Source organism: Ursus americanus, chromosome 4, assembly GCF_024610735.1.
Source record: "Ursus americanus isolate L20-20 chromosome 4, mUrsAme1.1.p, whole genome shotgun sequence".
In the NCBI taxonomy this organism is placed as follows: Eukaryota; Metazoa; Chordata; class Mammalia; order Carnivora; family Ursidae; genus Ursus; species Ursus americanus.
The window spans coordinates 9163275-9186318 of NC_142130.1; the positions used below are offsets into that span (position 1 = coordinate 9163275).

At 39.8% G+C, this 23044-nt stretch overlaps 1 protein-coding gene across 1 annotated transcript in view; it reads left to right on the plus strand.

Annotated features, from left to right (window-relative positions):
- PRKCI (protein kinase C iota) overlaps positions 1 to 23044 on the plus strand; it is a 75883-nt gene that overhangs the window by 11644 nt on the left and 41195 nt on the right. The window contains exon 2 of the mRNA XM_045788628.2: positions 4949 to 5070. Coding sequence (XP_045644584.1) covers positions 4949 to 5070 — 122 coding nt within the window. The remainder of the gene's footprint in view (positions 1 to 4948; positions 5071 to 23044) is intronic.

Sequence of the window (23044 nt, forward strand, 5' to 3'; positions counted from 1 at the left end):
CAATCTCTAGAACTTGTTCATTTTGTAAAACTGCAACTGTACCCGTTGAACAACTCCGCATTTCCTTCTCCCCCCAGCCCCTGGGAACCACTGTTCCAATTAAGTGGAATCATACAGTATTTGTCTTTTCATGACTGGCGCCTTTCACTTAACATAAGGTCTTCGAGGTTCATCCATGTGTCAGACTGTCCTTTTATTTATTTTTATTTATTTATTTAAGTTATCTCTGCACCCAGTGTGGGGCTCTAACTCACGACCCTGAGATCAAGAGTTGCGTGTTCCTCTGACTGCGCCAGCCAGGTGTCCCATAATTTCCTTAAAGGCTGAATAATATTCCTTTGTGCTTATATATCAGCTCAGGTCATGTTTATCCGTTCCTCTGTTAATGGACACTTACGTTGCTTCCACCTTTTGGCTAGTGTGAGTAATGCTACTATGAACATGGGTGTACAAATACTTGTTGGAGTCCCTACGTGCAGTTCTTTTGGACCTGTACCCAGAAGTGGAATTACCGCATCATATGGAAATTCTGTTTTTAACTTTTTGAGGACCCTCCCTACCGTTTCTGTAGCTGCTGCACTGTTTTACATTCCCACCCACAGTGCACAAGGCTTCTGTTTCTCCACTTCCTTGCCAGCACTTGTTATTCTGTTTTGTTTTGGGTTTTTGATAGTAGTTATCCTAATGGGTGTGAGGTGATATTTCATTATGGTTTTGATTTGTATCTCCCTAATGATTAGTGATGTTGGAACATCTTTTCATAAGCTTGTTGGCTACTCATATATCCTTTTGAAGAAATGTTGGTTCAAGTCCTTTGCCCATCTTTTATTTGGGTTATTTGGTTTTTTTCTTTTTCTTTCCTTTTTGAAAGATTTTATCTATTAGAGAGAGAGAGAGAATGAACAGGGGGAGGGGCAGAGGGAGGGGGAGAAGCAGTCTCCCCGCTGAACAGGGAGCCCATTGTGGGACTCACTCCTAGGACCCTGAGATCATGACCTGAGACTAAGGCAGACACTTAACTGACTGAGCCACCCAGGTGCCCTTATTTGGTTTTTTCTTGTTCCCTGTTTTTATTTTTTAAATTATTAGTTTTGGATAGAGTATTGACTCTCCACTAGGAAAGAAACATTTTGAATTTATACTTCCTTTTACTTTCTCCACATCTTGATTTTTCTTAGTAATTTTTACATTCTAAAAATTTATAACAGGGGTGCCTGGGTGGCTCAGATGGTTAAGCATCTAACTTCGGCTCAGTTCATGATCCCAGGGTCCTAGGAGTCCTGGGATCAAGGGTCCTGGGATCAAGACCTGCCTAGGCTCCCTGCTCAGTGGGGAGTCTGCTTCTCCTTCCTCCTGCTCCTGCTCTCTCTCTCTCTCCCTCTCTCAAATAAATAAATAAAATCTTTAGAAAAATAAAAATAAAAGTTTATAACATTATTCTGTTCTTTAACTTATAAATTTTTGTTCTCAAGCAATTTTAAAAAGCATTTATGGGGCACCTGGCTGGCTCAGTTGCTGGAGCATGCAACTCTTTTTTTTTTTTTTTTTAAAGATTTTATTTATTTATTTATTTGACAGAGATAGAGACAGCCAGCGAGAGAGGGAACACAAGCAGGGAGAGTGGGAGAGGAAGAAGCAGGCCCATAGCATAGGAACCTGATGTGGGGCTCGATCCCATAACGCTGGGATCACGCCCTGAGCCGAAGGCAGATGCTTAACCGCTGTGCCACCCAGGCGCCCCAAGGAGCATGCAACTCTTGATCTTAGGGTTGTGAGTTCAAGCCCCACGTTGGGTGTAGAGATTACTTAAAAATTAAATCTGGGGCACCTGGGTGACTCAGTTGGTTAAGCATCTGCCTTAGCTCAGGTCATGATCTCCGGGTCCTGGGATCGAGCCCTGCATTGGACTCCACGATCAGCAGGGGGTCTGCTTGTCCCTGTCCCTCTGCTCCTCCCCGACCCCCATAATGAGTGCTTGTGTAGGTGTTAAGCACTTGAAGAGTCAAGTAGTATGATTAGATGCTTGAAGAAGGAAAAGTAATCTTGTGTAAATAAAACGTTTCTCTTTTAAGGGTTCTACTTAACTTTGTTGTTCGGGGCTGGTATGTTAGTCACTTTTACCCCATCTGTTTTCAGTTACCTGGGATTTTTACTTTCTGGTCCGGTGCTGGTGCCTTTTCTGATTTCTAAAGCTTAGATAATTTGCCATTTCAGTTTTCTGTTGTTTCAGTGGGCCCTTAGAATGAAGGGATATAGCTGTGTGTTCCCCCTGCCATATTAAACCAGAATCATCTGTTGCTTCTGTGTGTTGCTTTTAGAAGGTTTGATGGGGAGGGAGAGGGTCAGATCACAGTGTCCACTGAGGTGTCACTAGGTTTGGGTTTGAATTCATATTCTGTTCTTTAACTAGGAGAAATTGGCAAATATTCCTTTGTGCTTTGCTTTTTAAATCTGTAAAATAGATGAGTATGTCTACTTTGACAGTTATTGTGAAGGTAACATAAGATAAAGTTTGTTTAAACACTCAGCGCACACTCAGTATTCTATAAATGCTTACAGGCAAAGGAAGCATAAACCTTGATATTTCCTTGTCAAAAGTGCATTTTCTGGAAGATAGGTTTCTCCTAGAGAGTATTTCTTCTGCATTCAGTTAAGAAATGTGTAAGTCCTTATTATGCTAATAATTATGTGAATCTATGAAAAAGTCCGAGAATTTTTGTCTTCCAGTTGCATACAATTTAGTTGAGGATGTGTTATGAGTATATGAGTTAAATAACAGAAGATGGAACATAAGATACATGTTGGACAGATTTAGAAGTATAGACCATTGGGCTCGTGTGGTTGAAAAAGGTTTAATGGAAGTTCATGTTGAAGCACCTGTGAAAGAATCGATCCCCACCTCCCTCTATAAACTGCGCCTTGAACTGTGGAAAGGTCAGAATTAAAACTCGGATCATCAAGGTCTTATGTGTGGGGGTTATGAGTAAACCAGAGGTCTGTAGTAGAGTATTTGTGTTGGGAATGGTGGTTCAAGTTGAGAATAGAAGCAGATTATCAAGAGACTTAAATATCACACAGAAAGCTGAAATTACAGATTTAGGAGACCCCCACATAGATAGAGTTGTTAAAACATTGAATGTGAATTAGGTTTAAAGAGAAAGAGTGACAGAGAATGAATATGAGAGAGGGTGTAAAGACCATCTTGTGGTTGACGGCCGAAGGAGACTTAAGTGTTCAAAAAAGCAGACAGAGCCAGGGTGGCCTGCTATTACGACAGCCAAGGCAAGAGGGTTCTCAGAGGCGGGGGGCAGAAAGCTATGAGAGGCTTAGAATGATTATCAAGAAAAGGCCGATCAGTTTTCATGCTCTGCTCTCTGCTTACCTTTGACAATCCCTAAAGACTATAGTTTTTTAACTTTTTTTTTTTACAGATGATTTAAAATTCTAAATTCCTTTTTTCCTACTCTGTGTTCTGTGTTCCAGCTACCCACGTCTGTTCACAGTTCCTTTCTTCAGTGAGTATTTCTCAAGAATCCATTCTGTGCTAGGCACTGTGTTGGCCACTAGGACTATAATGAACAAAACAAAATCCCTACTTTCACCAAACTTACATTCTAGCTGGGGTAGATGGTAGACTATGCACATTGGTTTACCTGTTGAAGCAGTCTAAGAGGTTGGTCAGAGAGGTAGCCAGGGCCTGGTAGACCCTGCAGGGACTTTGGATTTTACTCTGCGTGAGAGAGAAAGGCATTGGGAGAGTTTAAGACAGGAAGGACATGAACTACATTATCTTTGTAAAACTGTGAGAACAGTCCGACACCTAGAGAGCACTCTGTAAGTGTTAGAGTCATTCAGTCTGTCTGTGTTTGAAAGGATGCTGTGGCTGGCTGGGCAGAGATTAGATCATAGGACGCCTTCTTGTGGCTCCTTGGAGGAAACCCCAGGCCTCTGCTCTAAAACATTTTGTTGCAATTTTAAGTTTTATAGTGAGTAGCAGCTAGGTAGATTTATTTAAATACTGTCCAATGTTTTTTGGGTATCTACCTTAAAATATTAGTCATATTATAAAACCAGTTGTGGCAAATGGGAGTTCTTTGGGAAGAGGTGAAAATGAAGGTGTGAGGTCTAAAAATCGTGCCATACAAAGAACTGGTGACAGTCTCATGGGGGGGGGCTAATCTGTGGAAGGGAGGGCTGAGGAAGAGGATGGGACAGATCTTTGTCAAATATTGAAGAGTCATCTCTTAGACGAAGGGTAGACTTCTTAGGGAGGGGAGATCTGGGACCAGCGACGGGAGCAGATTTCAGTTAAATATAAGGCAGAAGCTAATCAGTAACTGAGCTATTCATCTGTGGAGTGCAGTGCCTCACAAAAGAGTGTGCTCCCGAAAACTAATACTTAAGCAGAGTGGGAGAACCGTCAGAGCAGTTAGGGTGGGCTTCCTGAACGAGGAGGGAGATGGAATTAAAGCTTCGCACAGATCCACTATATTTACTTCTTTATTTTATTTTTAAAGATTTTATTTATTTGCCAGAGAGACAGTGAGAGAGGGAACACAAGCAGGGAGAGTGGGAGACGGAGAAGCAGGCTTCCCGCCGAGCAGGGAGCCCGGTGTGGGGCTCAATCCCAGGACCCTGGGATCATGCCCTGAGCCGAAGGCAGCCGCTTAACGACTGAGCCACCCAGGTGCCCCGTCCACTACATTTATTTTTAAATTTTTTATTTAAATTCAGTTTAGCTAACATTCCACTATTTTTATTTTTCAACATTATTAATATGGATTTTTAAAAATTTTTTTACTTTTCAGAGAGAGTTTACCGGAGCCAATGCATGTTTGATGTGCTCTCAGAACCCCCGGTGTTCTTCAGACTGTCAGGCACTTAGTAGTGTGCAGAGCGTCATTAGTTTCAGTCATCCTCAAACTTAAAATTCTTTTTCCTTTTTCAGGGATATCATGATAACACATTTTGAACCTTCGATCTCCTTCGAGGGCCTTTGCAGTGAGGTTCGAGATATGTGTTCCTTTGACAATGAACAGCTCTTCACCATGAAATGGATAGATGAGGAAGGTGAGTGATAAAGAGAGGGCTATGTGTGTAAGCATTTGATTGAAGATGCTATTTTGTCATTTATTTTTAAAATGTAGTAAAAGTCCTAATAAATTAGGACTGTTAGGTATAGAAATTTGATGCCATTTTTATTTTGCTTCAGGTACTTACATGAAAAGAATACCAAAGGGTACAGTCTTTGTTTTGTCCTTTTTACCCCGAGATAGAGTGAAATCAATGTGACTTACTTCCACCATTAACATAAACATCTCATCAAATAGTGTTATATTTTACTTTGTTTGAATATGAATGTTATTTTATACTTCAGAGATTACTTTCAATAATTTGGCAGTTTTTTGGCTGAATATTACTTCAAAGAAAATGTTATAGAATTAAAGTGATTGTGACACCATGATTTCAAAGATGGTGGCATTGATACCTTAGTGACTTGGACTCAGAAAACATTTATTGAACATCTGTGTACTGAAGATAGATATTTTCTCTCCTCAAACTCATTGTCTCATAGGGAGATGGACATGTAAACAACAAATGTGGTAATTTGAACATAGATGCGTAGGGGTATTAGAATGCAAAAGAAGTAGCATCTACACGTGCCTGAAATATTTGTGACATTTGGACTAAAACAGTGACAAAGAATAAACGTTTTCGCAATGGAGGAGGTGAGGGGAAAACCATTTCTGACGAAGAATAAGATAGAAAAAGGACAGAGGTATGAAGAACATGGTGTGTGTGAAAGAGCAGTAATTCAGTTAATGAAAGTGTGGGGAATGGTGTGGGATCAGGACTAGATCCTTGCTCCTCAGAGTGTGGTCTGCAGAACTTTTAGAAAAGGCCCCGTCACAGACTCCTGGATCTGAATCTATATTTTAACAGGAACTACAGGTAAGTCACATGAATATTAAACTTGGAGAAGCTTAGGGTTGACTCAGTCCTGAAAGGCTTTGCAGACCATGTTAGATTTTATTTTACATGATGGAATGTCACTGAAGTTTAGCTTAAAGAAACCCTAAATATACTAGCTTTGTATTATGGCCCTCTATTAATTGTAATGCGAATGAAATTTCTTTTTAAGGAGTGTTATTATAATATGTAGCTCAATATTTGAGGCCATTTCTATGTTTCGTGATATGAAGAGCCCTGGAAAGATATCCCAGATCCAAGCTCTATGTAAACTGAAAATGCATTTTCACTCTTTAAACACGTTTTTTAAAAAAGTTTTATTTTTCTAACCTCTGTGCCCAATGCGGGGTCAAACCAATGACCCCAAGATCAAGAGTCACATGCTTCTCCAACTGAGCCAACGAGGCACCCCTTTAAAGACATTTTTAATTTTCTCTAAAGTAATCCATGTTTGCTGTTGGGGAAAAAAAGTAGACCTGTTCTGAAATGTTAAAAGGGGTCTGTTTGCCCTTTGTCTTCTTTCCTTCCTCATCAGTCCCAGGCATGAGAGACAAAACCACTGTAACAGCTTAGTATAAATCCTTTGAGGTATTTTCTCTATATGTACAAATATTTTTGTTTCTGTACATTATTTATAAGCATACTTTTTTTATACAAAAAGAATTAAATCCTACAAACCATTGAATGACGTTTTCCTTTTACATTGTGAATTGAACAATGTTTCATTTCAGCGTGCATGAAATTACATCATTACCTTTTTTTTTTTTTTTGAAGATTTTATTTATTTATTTGACAGAGAGAGACACAGCGAGAGAGGGAGCACAAGCAAGGGGAGTGGGAGAGGAAGAAGCAGGCTACCCGCCGAGCTGGGAGTCCGATGCGGGGCTCGATCCCAGGACCCTGGGATCATGACCTGAGAGCTGAGGGCAGGCAGTTAACGGCTGAGCCACCCAGGCGCCCTACCTTTTTTTAATTTTTTAATTATTTTATTTTTTTAAAGTAATCTCTACACCCAAAGTGAGACTTGAACTCACAACCCCAAAATCAAGAGTCACATGCTCCATTGACTGAGCCAGCCAGGCGCCCCTACAGCATTACTTTTTTAAATGGTGTATAATATACCACATCATTGTAGGTATTTCATGATTTATTTATTTAATCCCTTATCGATGGATCTTGGACTGTTTCCTGGGGGTTTTTTGTTTTTTTGCTACGGTAAGCAATACATAATGAACATCTTTATATGTAATTTTGTGCTATCGTATGGGGCTTTGTGTGGCAAGTTCATAGAATACGCACATCATAAATTTTGGCAGCTAGCGACAGTTAGCTATCAAAACCAGTTTACACCAGTTTATGGCACAATTATATTAAATGAGAGCAGCCCTTTGCTCTTGCCCTCACTAACCTCAGATATTCTGAGTGTTAGCATTTTTTGAAGTCTAGTAAGGAAAATACTAACTTGATATTTTCAATTCTCTATTATTTAAGGATGAGACCATCTTTATTCATCCACTTTTGACACAAGATTAGTTTCAATATTGTTAATTCTAGGTGGGGTGGGTATCTCACAGTATATCTTCAGCCTGAACGTGAGAGTCTATAATTTAGTGCAGTGTATACAATATAGTTAGCGTCAATAAACTGATTCTTATCAGGAACTAATGTTATTCTCATTTTTTTAAAAAGTAAACTCTCTGCCCAATGTGGGGCTTGAGCTCCTGACCCTGAGATTGAGAGTCTCATGCTCTGCCACCTGAGCCAGCCGGGCGCCCCGGTGTTATTCTCATTTTAATCCTGGCCTGATCATTTCATGCCATTTATTTGCCACTTAGGATTTTTTTCAGTTGGTGGTTTTCAAACTAGTGCACATAGGAATCATAGATAATGCGTTTTATTAAAGAAATTGATTTAGAGATAATCCATTAAAAATTGTTATAGTATTCGGGGTGTGTGGGTGGCTCGGTTAAGCATGCGACCCTTTATTTCAGCCCAGGTCATGACCTCGGGGTTGTGAGATCAAGCCCTGGGTTGGGCATGGAGCCTGCTTAAGAGTCTCTCTTTCCATCTGCCCCTCCCCCCATCTCTCTCTCTCCCCCTCCCTAAAAAAAAGAAAATAAAATAAATTTTGTAGTAACTCTTATACTGTGTATTATCTTTACCTGGGGAGCTCTGTTCCCAGAGTGTTATGTGGCTGTCATTCAGGTTACTCAAATGTCCTGTCCTCCAAGAAGCCTTTACTCCTATTCATTTTGTATCTTATTTTATGGTAGAATATAAGCTCCATGAGAACAGAGACCTTGTCTTTGCCATGGAGCTCCAGTGCCCAGAGCAGTACTCAGTAATAGTATGCTCAAAAAACACTTATGAATTGTAGAAAAGGCTAATAGCAAGCCTTTCCTATAGTTTTATATTCATTATTGAAGATTTAAGCGTTGGGAGTTGTGGTTTATTCTATTTTTTCTTAACATTATAGCATATTTTAATTAACAGATTCACATAGTAAATTAAATTAATTCTCTGGTGAAATAGTCTTATCCTTTTATAATGCAATTCAAAGTTCTTTGTCTCTAAGTAGCTATTAAGGTGTCCTAATTTTCTGGGGAAAACTATAAAACTATAGCCTCATTCAAGTAAAAGGTTAAACTTTCTATTAAGGTCTGCTGATTCCCATGTGATCCTTCTTAACCCTGGTTAATTTTGATACCAGTTTCTTCTTAATTTTAGGCATATAGAGCCAGTAATTATTTTTAAGTTCTTTATGATTATTTTTCAGTTGTAATTTTGTTACCTTTATTTTTAGCCAGGTGGGCATTGGGGCATGCTTATCTAGAGAAAAAATTCTCTCTAGAATCAGTGGAACACAATTAATTGTGGGATTTTTTTTTTATATTAGAGCAAATAATGCTCATAAGCTTACTTCATTTCTTTAAATAGATCTATGACAGCCATTCTTTTTCCTTGTGTTCAAAACCAGTTTTACTGATTTGTTTTGATGTGCCTGTGGAAAAACTGGTTTGCTTAATCTAACTCGGCATTTTAGAATGATTAGTAATTTTGTAACAATTATACCTCCCTTCTCATGTGAGGAGAGAGTATGGGACAGAGAATGATAAATGATTTTTTAGTTCATCATATTTTAATTGTGACTGTTTTTCCATAAGGATATGCTTTTTTATGTTCACAATCTAATATTAAGTATTTTCTAAATTTCTAATTCTGTCAATTTCTAATTTATTCAGAGTCTGATTACCAGGTTTATATTTAACTATTTCTATTCTGTCACTTCTCTATTAGAAACTAGCCTTTGGATATTTCATTTCTTAGTTAAGTTTTTATTAAGAGTGGTGCTTGCTTTTTAACAAAAATACTGATTTGGTTGAAGGAAAAAGTATCTCTGAGGATCCTCAGATCCCCCAAATAGCTCCTATAAACAAATTGATGATGTCTTTTTCGGTGAATATACAGCTAGGAGGGATAGGGTATCAATTTTTTTCTTTCTTACAAATAGTCAAATATTGTACAAGCTGTTATTTAACCTGCCTTTTCACTTAACATCTTGTGGATTATCTTTCCATGTCAGTGTATGTAGATTTATATAACGTGGTTTTATATAATGTTTAGATAACATGGTTGTACCATAACTTATCTAACCAATACCCCTTTGATGGATATTTGGATTATTTGTAGCATATAAAAAATATTAGTGCAGAGAATATCTTTGTGCATAATGTTTTTTGGGACACCTGCAACTGTATTATTTATAGGGTAAATTCCCTGAAACGGAATGTGTCCTTGATAATAGGAGGTACCAAATTGACCTCCAAAAGTATTGTACCTTTTGTTATACTTTTCACTAATAACATATGTAAATTATTATTTTATTTACATCCTGTCAAAGACTACGTGAGGAGAAAAAGTAGGTGATTTGCAGCGAGTTGGAGAGGATTTTATTCGGATGTAATTCTTTAATTCATACCCTGTTGGCTTCAGTAGGTGAAATTCTTGGAAATTTCAAATGCATATAAACATTCTTTGATATAAACAGTATATGTATGGAGTGTTTCTAAATTCTACAAGGTTAAACTTCTTCCTGCTTGCATTATTAAATCTGATGTGTTCACACGGGGGACATTGAGTATCAAGATGTAACAAAACCACACTTAGGATGATAAGAAACAAACTTCTCTTACGTGACATTTTCCAACCATCTTTAATCTGCTGTATTTTTAGCTGGTGTGTTAGGAACAGTCATTCTTCATACTTTTTCCCTGTTACCTAACACGGTATACTGACAGTGGTAATCATGTCAGAAGAAACAGTGAGGAAAAAATTTTTGACTGAATTCAGAGTGATGTCACTTACTTAGATAGCACTATTATGGATCCAAACCTGGAAATTAAAAAATGAAAATGGCCATCAATAAGAAAAAAATCTCCTTGAACAGATCTTGTTTTGTAACTGGTATTTTCCTTTTACTTTGAGAACTTTTTAGCTTTCCTGTAGAAGTTTGTGTTTGATTAATTTTTTCCTCTTTTTCATATCTATATTTCACCTTTAAAAAAAAACAGCTTTATTGTGGTGCCTGGGTGGCTCCGTTGGTTAAGCATCCAACTCTTTTTTTTTTTAAATATAGATTTTTTTTTATTATTATGTTAGTCATCATACATTACATCCCCGGTTTCCGATGTAAGGCTCGATGATTCATTAGTTCTGTATAACACCCAGTGCACCATGCAATACGTGCCCTCCTTACTACCCATCACCGGTCTATCCCATTCCCTCACCCCCCTCCCCTCTGAGGTCCTCAGTTTGTTTCTCATAGTCCATAGTCTCTCATGTTTCATTCCCCCTTCTGATTACCCCCCCCTTTCTTTATCCCTTTCTTCCCCTACCGATCATCCTAGTTCTTATATTCCATAGATGAGAGAAATCATACGATAGTTGTCTTTCTCTGCTTGACTTATTTCACTTAGCATTATCTCCTCCAGTGCCATCCATGTTGTAGCAAATGTTGAGAACTCGTTCTTTCTGATAGCTGAGTAATATTCCATTGTATATATGGACCACAACTTCTTAATCCAGTCATCTGTTGAAGGGCATCTCGGCTCCTTCCACGATTTAGCTATTGTGGACATTGCTGCTATGAACATTGGGGTGCATATGGCCCTTCTCTTCACTACGTCTGTATCTTTGGGGTAAACACCCAGTAGTGCAATGGCTGGATCATAGGGTAGCTCAATTTTTAACTTTTTAAGGGACCTCCACACTGTTTTCCAGAGTGGCTGTACCAACTTGCATTCCCACCAACAATGTAGGAGGGATCCCCTTTCTCCACATCCTCTCCAACAATTGTTGTTTCTTGCCTTGTCTATTTTTGCCATTCTAACTGGCGTAAGGTATTATCTCAGTGTGGTTTTGATTTGAATTTCCTTGATGGCTAATGATTTTGAACATTTTTTCATGTGTCTGTTAGCCATTTGTATGTCTTCATTGGAAAAGTGTCTGTTCATATCTTCTGCCCATTTTTTGATTTGTTTATTTGTTTCTCGTGTATTGAGTTTGAGAAGTTCTTTGTAGATCTTGGATACCAGTCCTTTATCTGTAGTGTCATTTGCAAATATATTCTTCCATTCCGTGGGCTGCCTCTTAGTTTTTCTGACTGTTTCCTTGGCTGTGCAGAAACTTTTAATCTTGATGAAGTCCCATAAATTCATTTTATCTTTTGTTTCTCTTGCCTTTGGGGATGTGTCATGAAAAAGGTTGCTTTGGCCGATGTCGTAGAGGTTGCTGCCTATGTTCTCCTCTAGAATTTTGATGGATTCCTGTCTCACATCGAGGTCTTTCATCCATTTGGAGTTTATTTTTGTGTATGGTGTGAGATAGTGGTCAAGTTTCATTCTTTTTCATGTAGCTGTCCAATTTTCCCAGCACCATTTATTGAAGAGACTGTCTTTTTCCGACCGGATGTTTTTTCCTGCTTTATCAAATATTAGTTGCCCAAAGAGCCGAGGGTCCATTTCTGGGTTCTCTATTCTGTTCCATTGGTCTATGTGTCTGTTTTTGTGCCAGTACCATGCTGTCTTTGTGATCACAGCTTTGTAGTACAGCTTGAAATCCGGCATTGTGATGCCCCCAGCTTTGTTTTTCCTTTTCAACAGTTCCTTGGAGATTCGGGGCCTTTTCTGTTTCCATACAAATTTAAGGACTGTTTGTTCCAGTTCTTTGAAAAATGTCCTTGGTATTTTGATCGGGATAGCATTGAAAGTGTAGATTGCTCTGGGTAGCATGGACATTTTAACTATGTTAATTCTTCCAATCCATGAGCATGGAATATCTTTCCATCTTTTTATGTCTTCCTCAATGTCTTTCAAGAGTGATTTATAGTTTCTAGAATATAGGTTCTTTACGTCTCTGGTTAAGTTAATTCCAAGGTAACGTATGGTTTTTGGTGCTATTGTAAATGGGATGGATTCCCTAATTTCTCTTTCTTCGGTCTCGTTATTCGTGTACAGAAATGCAACTGATTTCTGAGCATTGATTTTGTATCCCGCCATGTTACTGAATTGCTCTATAACTTCTAATAGTTTGGGAGTGGCTTCTTTTGTGTTTTCCATATAGAGTATCATGTCATCTGCGAAGAGAGACATTTTGACTTCTTCTTTGCCGATTTGAATACCTTTGATCCCTTTTTGTCGTCTGATTGCTGTTGCAAGGACTTCTAGTACTATGTTGAATAATAGTGGCGAGAGTGGGCATCCTTGTCGAGTTCCTGATCTTAAGGGAAAGGCTTCCAGCTTTTCCCCATTGAGAATAATATTTGCAGTAGGCTTTTCATAGATGGCTTTATGAGATTGAGAAATGTACCTTCTATTCCTACACTCTGAAGGGTTTTAATCAGGAAAGGATGCTGTATTTTGTCAAATGCTTTTTCAGCATCGATTGAGAGGATCATATGGTTCCTGAGTCTTTTCTTGTTGATATGATGTATCACGCTGATTGATTTGCGAATATTGAACCACGCTTGCATCCCAGGTATGAATCCCACTTGATCGTGATGGATAATCCTTTTAATGTACTGTTGGATTCTATTAGCAAGTATCTTGTTGAGGATTTTGGCGTCCATATTCATTAGGGAAATCGGTCTGTAATTCTCCTTTTTGAGGGGGTCTTTGCCTGGTTTGGGGATCAAGGTAATATTGACCTCATAGAATGAGTTTGGTAGCTTTCCTTCTGTTTCTATTTTTTGAAATAGCTTTAGGAGAATAGGTATTATTTCTTCTTTGAATGTTTGGTAGAATTCCCCAGGAAAACCGTCCGGGCCTGGAGTTTTGTTATTTGGAAGGTTGTTTATCACTGTTTCAATTTCTTCATAATTAATTGGCCTGTTTAAGGAATCAATTTTTTCCGGTTTCAATCTTGGTAGTTTATAGGTTTCCAGGAAGGATTCCATCTCTTCCAGATTGCTTAGTTTATTGGCATATAGCTGTTGATAAAAATTTCTATTAGTCCTTCTAATTTCAATGGTGTTCGTCGTGACCTCTCCTTTTTCATTCATAATTTTAATAATCTGGGTCCTTTCTCTTTTCTTTTGGATAAGTGTTGCCAGTGGTCTGTCAATTTTATTGATTCTCTCAAAGAACCAGCTTCTAGTCCTGTTGATCTGCTCTACTGTACTTCTGGTTTCTGCTTGATTGATTTCAGCTCTAATTTTGGTCAACTGCTTCCTCGTGCGTGGATTAGGCCTGTCCCTCTGTTGCTGTTCCAGCTTCTTGAGATGAGAATATAAAAACTGCGTTTTAGATTTTTCTATTCTTTTGAGTGAGGCTTGGATGGCTATGTATTTCCCCCTTAGGACCGCCTTTGCAGTATCCCATAGGTTTTGGACTGTTGTATTTTCATTCTCATTGGTCTCCATAAATTGTTTAATTTGATTTTTGATTTCCTGGTTTATCGAGTCATTCCTGAGCAGGATGGTTCTTAGTCTCCAAGTGTTTGAGTTTCTTCCAAATTTTTCCTTGTGGTTGAGTTCCAATTTCAGAGCGTTGTGGTCTGAGAATATGCAGGGGATAATTTCAATCTTTTGGTACCGGTTGAGACCTGTTTTGTGTCCCAGAACATGGTCTATTCTTGAGAATGTTCCATGGGCATTAGAATAGAATGAGTATTCTTTGGTTCTGGGGTGTAGTGTTCTATATATATCTATGAGGTCCAACTCGTCGAGTATGGCATTCAAAGCCTTTGATTCTTTGCTTAGTTTTTGCCAGGGTGTTCTGTCTATTTCTGATAGTGGAGTGTTGAGGTCCCCTACTATTAATGTATTTTTATTTATATGTCTCTTTATTCTGGTTAAGAGTTGGCTTGTGTATCTTGCTGCTCCCCTGTTGGGGGCATATATATTTATAATTGTCATATCCACTTGTTGAATACTTCCCTTAAGAATAATATAGTGCCCTTCTGCGTCTCTAACTATAGTCTGTAGTTTAAAATCCAATTTATCTGATATGAGAATTGCTACCCCATCTTTCTTTTGAGGTCCATTTGCGTGAAAGATGGTACTCCATCCCCTTACTCTCAGTCTGAATGCATCTTTGGGTTCGAAATGAGTCTCTTGTAGACAGCAAATGGATGGGTCATTTCTTTTTATCCAATCTGCAACCCTGTGGCGTTTATGGGAGAATTTAAGCCATTAACATTAAGACTGAGTACTGAGAGATATGATTTTAATGATGCCATGTTTCACAGTAAAGTCTTTGTTTGTATTGGCTGTGACTTTCTGTTCTGTATCACTCTTGGGGCCTTTTTACTTTTATAGAACCCCCCGTAATATCTCCTGTAGGGCTGGTTTCGTGGTTGCGAAATTGGTTAGTGACTGGCGATTCTGAAATGTCTTTATTTCTCCATCAATTCTGAATGACAGCCTTGCTGGATAAAGGATCCTTGGCTGCATGTTTTTCTCTGAAAGAGCTTTAAATATGCTCCCCCAACCCTTTCTCTCATTCCAGGTCTGTGTAGCAGGTCTGACGTAATTCTGATGCCTTTGCCTTGGTAGGTGAGAAATTTCTTTGCCCTGGCCGCTTTCAATACTGTATCCTTGGATCTAATATTTGCGAAATGCACTATGACGTGACGTGGCGTAGGTTTGTCGTGGTTGAGCTTGGGAGGGGTCCTCTCTGCCTCTTGTACACGAATGTTTGTTTCCCTCACTAGATTAGGGAAGTTTTCAGCTACAATTTGTTCAGATATCTCTTCTAGACCTCTGTTTTTCTCCACCCCCTCGGGGATGCCGATGATTCTAACATTGGATCGTTTCATTGAGTCAGTCATCTCCCATAACCTACATTCGTGGCCATGGATTTTTTTAAGACCATCTTCTATTTTTATTTTTTCCTCTATTAACCCATCCTCCAATTCACTAACCCTTTCCTCTGCTTCGGTGACCCTGGCCATCAGAGCCTCTAGTTTTGCCTGCATTTGGCTCATAGAATTTTTAATTTCCGTCAGATTCGCTCTCATTTCTGTCCTTAGGGATTCTATATTCTCAGTAACCTTTTCATTAATAGTTTTTTCAATTCTACTCATCATTTTGACCATCATTACTCTGAATTCCATTTCTGATACTTTGGTTACATCCATATCCATTATTTCTGTGGCAGAGGCCACAGACTCACTGTCTTTTCTTTGCTGGGGGGGGCTTCTCCTTCTTGTCATTCTGATGAGGAGAGGTTGCGGAGTTGTCCAGAGCCCAAATTATTGACTGGGTCCCAGGCCGTTCCCCTTGTTTTATAGGGATCTTAGGGATGTGGGCTTCTTCTTTAAAGATTTTATTTATTTATTTATGTGGCAGCCAACCAGTGAGAGAGGGAACAGAAGCAGGGGAGTGGGAGAGGAAGAAGCAGGCTCCCAGCGGAGGAGCCCGATGAGGGACTCCTTTCTGGAACGCCGGGATCACGCCCTAAGCCGAAGACAGGCGCTCAATGACTGCACCACCCAGGCGCCCGGGTTGTGGGCTTCTTGAGTTTTCAGCCTGCCTTCTGGGGGAGGGGCCTGCCGCGCCGATACTCAGGCAGCCCTGTTTGGGTAGAGTCTCCGTGTCCCCTGCGAGGGGGGATGGGGATGGGCACTCCCTGAGCCGGTATTTCCAGGCTTTTGTTCTCTGGCGTCTTTCCCTGGTGGTTTGCTGTGCCTCTTCTGATTGTCAGAGCAGCAGCGGCCGAATCTCAGCCTCTGTCACAGAACAGAGGGATTGCGGCCCGTTCTCTACTAATGTTCTGGCCACTTTAACTGTTTCTGTTGGTGCTGCTCAACCCTGCAGCGTCCCGGGATGTGCGCCCCACACCCGGCGTCCCAGCCCTCACTTCCAGGGCCGGCGCGTCTCCATCCTTTGTGTTTCTAATGCCGCCAGCCGCCCCGCGCCCGCTCCCGGATCTCCCGGTCTCAGTCTGGATCCAGTGAGCGCACCGGGATTCCGGTGTTCCGCGAGATGCCTGGTGGCGCGCGCACCCGGCTCACGGTCTCAGTCTGCTGTTTTGCGGGTGCTGTCCGTGAGTCCGCCCGCTCCCCCGTGCAGGTGGCTACCACTTCCCGGCGCCCGAATGCGGCGGCTCCCTCCCCCTTCCGTTTATCTTCCGATATCTGTGCACGGTTTCATGGCTCCCCGCTTCATACCTCAATACTCAGCGCTGGAGATGTTCATTTGTAGAGATCCAGATGCGTCTTCCTGCGTCTCAGGCTGGTCCCGTGGTTGTTTAGGCTGGTCTGGTACCTATCCAGCTCGACTCGGGGGACCGGCTGAAAAAGGGTGTCTCCTACTCCTCTGCCATCTTAACTCCTCTCAGGCATCCAACTCTTAATATCAGCTCAGGTCCTGATCTCAGGGTCATGAGTTCAAGCCCCTGTGTTGGGCTCCATGTTAGATGTGCAGCCTACTTAAAAAAAAAAAAAAAAAAAAAAAGGCGCCTGGGTGGCTCAGTTGGTTAAGTGTCCACCTTCAGCTCAGGTCATGATCCCAGAGTCCCAGAATCAAGCCCTACATAGGGCTCTCTGCTCAGCAGGGAGGCTGCTTCTCACTCTCCCTCTGCCGTTTCCCCTGCTTGTGCTCTCTCTCTCACATGTGCTCTCTCGCTCTCAAATAAATAAATAAAATCTTTAAAAAAAAGAAAAGTAAAGAAAACACAGCTTTAGTGAGACACACAATATACTGTACATATTCAAAGTGGATAATTTGATGAGTTTCAACACCCAGGAAACTATCACCACAGGCAAGATGGAGACCACATTCATTACCCCAAGTGTTCCAGTGTACTTTGCAATTCCTCCCTCGTAACCCTCCATGCCAAGTGATGTTTTTCTGTCACTATAGATTGGTTTGCATTTTCTAGAGTTCTATAGGCGTGGAATCATACAGTGTGTACTCTTTTGGGAGGGGCTAGTCTGGCTTCTATTACTGGGCAAAAGTATTGATATGTGTATTGTGTGTATCAGTAGTCCATTTGTTTTTGTTGGTGAGTGGTAGTCCATTATATGGATGTACCACAATTTGTTTATCTGTCCTCTGCTGATAGACATTGAGGTGGTTTCCACTTTGGGGAGATCACAAATAAAAGCTCTGTGGCAGTCAGGTGTAAGTCTTTGTATAGATACATATTTTCTTTTCTCATGGGCAAATATCTAGAAGTGGAATGACTGGATCATCTGGTAGATATACATCCTTTTTAAAAAATAAAATAGGAGGGGCGCCTGAGTAGCGCAGTCGTTAAAGCGGCTGCCTTCGGCTCAGGGCGTGATCCTGGCGTTCCAGGATCGAGTCCCACGTCGGGCTCCTCCGCTGGGAGCCTGCTTCTTCCTCTCCCACTCCCCCTGCTGTGTTCCCTCTCTCGCTGGCTGTCTCTCTGTCACATAAATAAATAAAATCTTAAAAAATAAAATAAAATAGGAAAAGAAATATTTGAAAAGGAGATGAGGTGGGGTCTTGCACCCTGGGTACATTCTTGGGCTGATGATTTTTAGAAAGGAATTTATATGAAGTTGAGGATATGGAAATTGGTATCTTTTAAAAACCGTGTAAGCCTGGTCATCCCTGGAAAGTCTTGGACCATTCCTAAGGATAGAGTACCCCACACAGAAGACAAGGAGCTGACTTAGAGGGGTCCTCAAGTACTTCTCTCAGTTCTGGCCTCTGCCCCAACTCTGTGCTCCAGGCATTCTGTCCGGTAAACACTCTACACAGCAGGCCGTGTAGATGCCTGAAAGGCAAAGGGATCAGACGGGGGCCCACCTGCAGAAAATCCCTTGCAGTGGTGGGGTGGAGATGAGTTGAGAGGTGAGACAGGAGGGGCCATAAGAGCCTGATTGGGCACCAGGGATCCCAAACTCCAACTTGTGTGCTGGTCTGTTGGAAGGTCTGTCCTTGTTGGCATTCCCACCTCCAGTTGCATTGGCTTCCTTCCCTCTTTAAGGGGCAACTACTGTCATAGGATAAGTTTATAATCCAAACTATTTCTCACATCCCTCCACCCCCAGGTAAACATGGATCTGTTTTCTGTCACTGTTCTATATATATATATATATATATATATATATAGAAATGTATGTATGTATATGTGTGTGTGTGTATATATATATATATATATACACACATATAAAACAAGATATGGTGTTTTCATGTGCTTTTAAATTCCTATAAATGGTATTAGCATGTATTCTGGAATATTCTGAAACTTCACTTTTTTCACTGGACATTATACCTTGAGGTCTGTTCATGAGAATAGAGAACTAGTGTACTTCTTTTTTAAAATTCTTTTTTTAGGGCACCTGAGTGGCTCGGTTGGTTAAGTAGCTGCCTTCGGCTCAGGTCATGATTCCAGGGTCCTGGGATCGAGCCCTGCATTGGGCTCCCTGCTCAGTGGGGAATCTGCTTCTCCCTCTCCCTCTGCTGCTCCTCCTGCTTGTGCTTGCTCTTAAAAAATCTTAAAAAAAAGAAGAACTTGACGGGGCGCGTGGGTGGCTCAGTCGTTAAGTGGCTGCCTTTGGCTCAGGTCAGGATCCTAGCGTTCTGGGATCGAGCCCGGCATCAGGCTCCCTGCTCGGCATCAGGCTCCCTGCTCGGCGGGAAGCCTGCCTCTCCCTCTCCCACTCCCTCTTGCTTGTGTTCACTCTCTCACTGCCTCTCTGTCAAATAAATAAATAAAATCTTTAAAAAAAAAAAAAGAAGAAGAAGAAGAATTTGAGAAAAAATTCTTTTTTTATTGTGGTAAAATATACCTAACATAAAACTTTAACCTTTTTTAAGTGTACAATTCAGGGACATTGAGCATATTCACAGTTTTATGCAACCATCCCCCCCTACCCTATTCCAGCATCTTTTTATCATCCCAAACACACTCTATACCTATTAAATAATAATTCCCCTGATTGAATTTAAATTAAAAAAAAAAACCCATTTCCCCCTCCAGCTCCTCTTCCTCATACGCATCACTTATACTTTCTGTCTCTATGAATTTGTCTTTCCCTACGAATTTCTCTGTGAAATGGATTTCTGGCTCCTTGCTCTCTAGGTCACATTTGTTTTTGAAAGATAATTTTGCTGAGCAAGTAATTCTAGGTTGGCATTTTTTTTTCATTCTGTACACTGTCTTCTTGCTCACATTGTCTCTGATGCAAATCTGCAGTCAGCGACCTTTGTTCTTTATGTAATGTGTGTCTCTTTAACTGCTTTTAAGATTTTTCTCTTTATTGGAAAAATTTTGGCCATTATCTCTTCAAGAAAATTTTTTTTCTGTCACCAGACCCCTCCTTTAGGGACTCCAATTACATGTATATTAGGTCTCTTGAGATGTCATAAAGCTCACTAATGCTCGGTTCATTTTTTTCCCCAGTCTTTTTCTCTGCATTTCATTTTGGATAGTTTTATTGTTGTCTATTTAAGTTCAGTAGCCTTTTCTTCTGCTGTTAATCCCATCTAGTATAGTTCAGTTTGGGCCTTTTAAAGTATTTTCCATCTTTACTTGACATACCCAATACTTACAGCTCCTTGAACACGTGGAATATAATTATAATAACTTTTAATATCATTTCTACAAATTCTTTCATCTTTCAGGGTCAATTTCAACTGATTGATGTTTCTCCTGGTGTGGGTCGTAGTTTCCTCTTCTTCACGCACATGCCTGGGTGTATTTTATCGGGTCCTAGACATGGTGACGTCGGTGTTGTTGGGTGTTGGATATATTTGTATTTTTATGAATATTTCTGAGTTTTGTTTAGGGATGCATTTAAGTTACTTGGAAACAGTTGATCCTTTGTTGCTTATTTCCAGTATCTTGAATCATTTTTTTCACTTGTTCAGTGTAGTTTTTTGGTGTTTTAGGTGGAGGGTTAAATCCAGTTCCTACTACCTCATCATCTCCAGAAGTAGAAGTTGAGGATGGGCAGCTCGATAGGATAACATACGCTTCTGTAACCGCTGATTTCCGCCTCCCATAGAAAAGGAAGCGAGAGGCCAGAAATCCATTACTACCGTGATTGGTCCTAATATTGAAAGGGTGGCCACTTAAACACGATAGCATTCTTGGAAAGTTTTTGCCAATCTGTATTTTAAGCAATGCAACCCTTCCAAGTAGGGAGTGCCAGAACTTTCACAGGTGGTATGTAGTGTTCTGAACCCAGTGTCCAGAGGTGGGTCCGGTGGGAACAGGGTGAGTCTGTAAATCTACGGCAGACTCAGACATCAGGGAGAGGAGTGTGGTGATGCTATCTCAGGCAAATGTTAAATGTTGCCAACTTGGGTTTTACGCTATGTTGATTCTTTCCAGTGTGGGCCACTGACTTGAGTCACATGCTGAAATACCTAATATACCTAATGTATGTTTTTTAAGTTCTGCATCTTGTCAGGTTATCTCATAAATAACTGAATCTTGCATATATATCAAACACCTGAGGTCCAGTGCCCTAATTTGGTTCTTTCTTTTTATAGGTGAAAGAAAATGTAGATGCATTGAAAGAGACTTGATCTTCTGGTTATAATACACAGATTTTATTACCTTGAAATTCATTGACCTGAGCAGATCTCACTGTGGCTGTATGCCTGTTGCAGGATGTGAATTTGGACTTTAATAAACGAGTGGGCTTTGAGAAATAGCTTTTCCTCTTTGTTTCATGATGACTCTTCATGGAATGTTTTACTTCTGAGTTATGTGTGTGTCCTGCTTTATCAGGCATTAAACAGTTGGCCCAAAAAGGTAATACTTGAACCACAGACATTCAGTCCAATAAAAACAAAATAGGTTTGAGTATACGTAATGTCTGTAATTAACTTCTATTTTCACACTTCCTTGTGGTTATTCAAAAGTATCAATCTCTAGGTAAATACTGAATACAGGTACTTTACCCGGTCCAGGTTTCAACCAACAGCAAACAGGTACTGGTCTGGCAAAAAGACAATGTCTAGTAGAAGGGCAAGATTGATTTTTTAAAATATGGTTGTAATGATACTTTCAACAATAGTAAATTCCATTCATGGCATTTAGTCAAGGTGCAATAATAAAAGCCCCATGTGTAATGAACCAAGCATACTATGAGTCACTTTAAATATATACTCCCCAGTGTTCCCATCATCCTCACAATATAGGTAATAGGCCTCTGCAGAGAGAGATGATAGATATGTACACACACATACATGTATACACATAGGAATGACATCGATGTTTCTCATTGTTTACAAACAACCCGAGCTACGTTTGCATGTATTTTCCAGTGTGGATTCAGTTTCCTTACCTGGAAAATTGGAAATGAAGTGTTAATTAAATTTCAGTCTCAATCTATTTCTAGAATTCTTAGAGTATTTCATTATTTAGAATTAATTTAGTCAACTGGCTTGTTTGTCTAACTGGAAGAATAATTTACACACCGATATGTGAAATTTTCATTATTTTTTATGTTGCTTTTTTATTTTTGGCTTGTACTTAAATCTACTTCTGTAGAAATGGAAGTTTTTTTAACCTGTGTCAAAAATGATATGTAAATATATCGACTTTTACTTTCATAAATGTGGCAAAATGGGAGAAATTTGGGTAACTGAGAAAGTGAGTCTGTGACTGAATTACTTTATTTCTTTGAGGCAAACTAAGACTTTGCTTTTGGACTAGAATGTTATTTTGCTATCAGACTCACTTTTATAAAAATGCTGCAGTAAACATTTTTTCTAAAACAGCTTCATGGAGATATAATTTATTATTTAAAGGAGTGTCTAGTATATTCACAGAGTTGCACAGCTGTCACCGCAGTCAATTTTAAAACATTTCATCAGCCCAAAAATAAGTTGCATGCTCGTTAGCATTCACTACCTATTTCCCCGTAAGCTCTTTACCGCCCACAGCCCTCAGACTTAGGTAACCACTAATCTACTTCATGTTTCTATAGATTCGCCTAATCTAGATGTGTCATATCAGGACTTGTTCAGTTGACGGACATTTGGGTTATTTCCATTTTTTGGCTGTTATGAGTAATACCGCTATGAACATTTAGTTACAACTTTTTGTGTGGCCGTATGTTTTCATTGCTCTCAGATGTATACGTAGGAGTATAATTGCTGGGTCATATGGTAACTATGTTTAATCTTTGGAAGAACTACCAGACTGTTTGCCAAAGTGGCAGCACCATTTTCTTTTCCCACCAGCACCATATGAGGATTGATTCCAGTTTCTCTACATCCTCACCAATACTTATTATCAGTGTATTGAGTGTTGGTCCAAAAATGGTGTATCTGTGTAACCTGGTTGAGTCATTTTGACTCACTGTTTTTCATCTAGCATCTTTAAAATATCAATAACAGTAAGTTAAAAAGTGGGTTTATGAGAGAACCAGTCTTCCTTTTATGTAAATTATACTCAGTCAGAAAGTATATCGGAAGAAAAGATTTCATCCATAGTAACAACATAATTTTTTTTTTAAACCTATGGATAAACTTTAAAGAAATGTGAAGAAACCATTTAAAGAAAACTGAAACAAAAACAACTGGATGCCATGAGCAAAACTTTAAATGAATGGGGTTAGGAAGAAGCATTGTGTAAAATGAGAG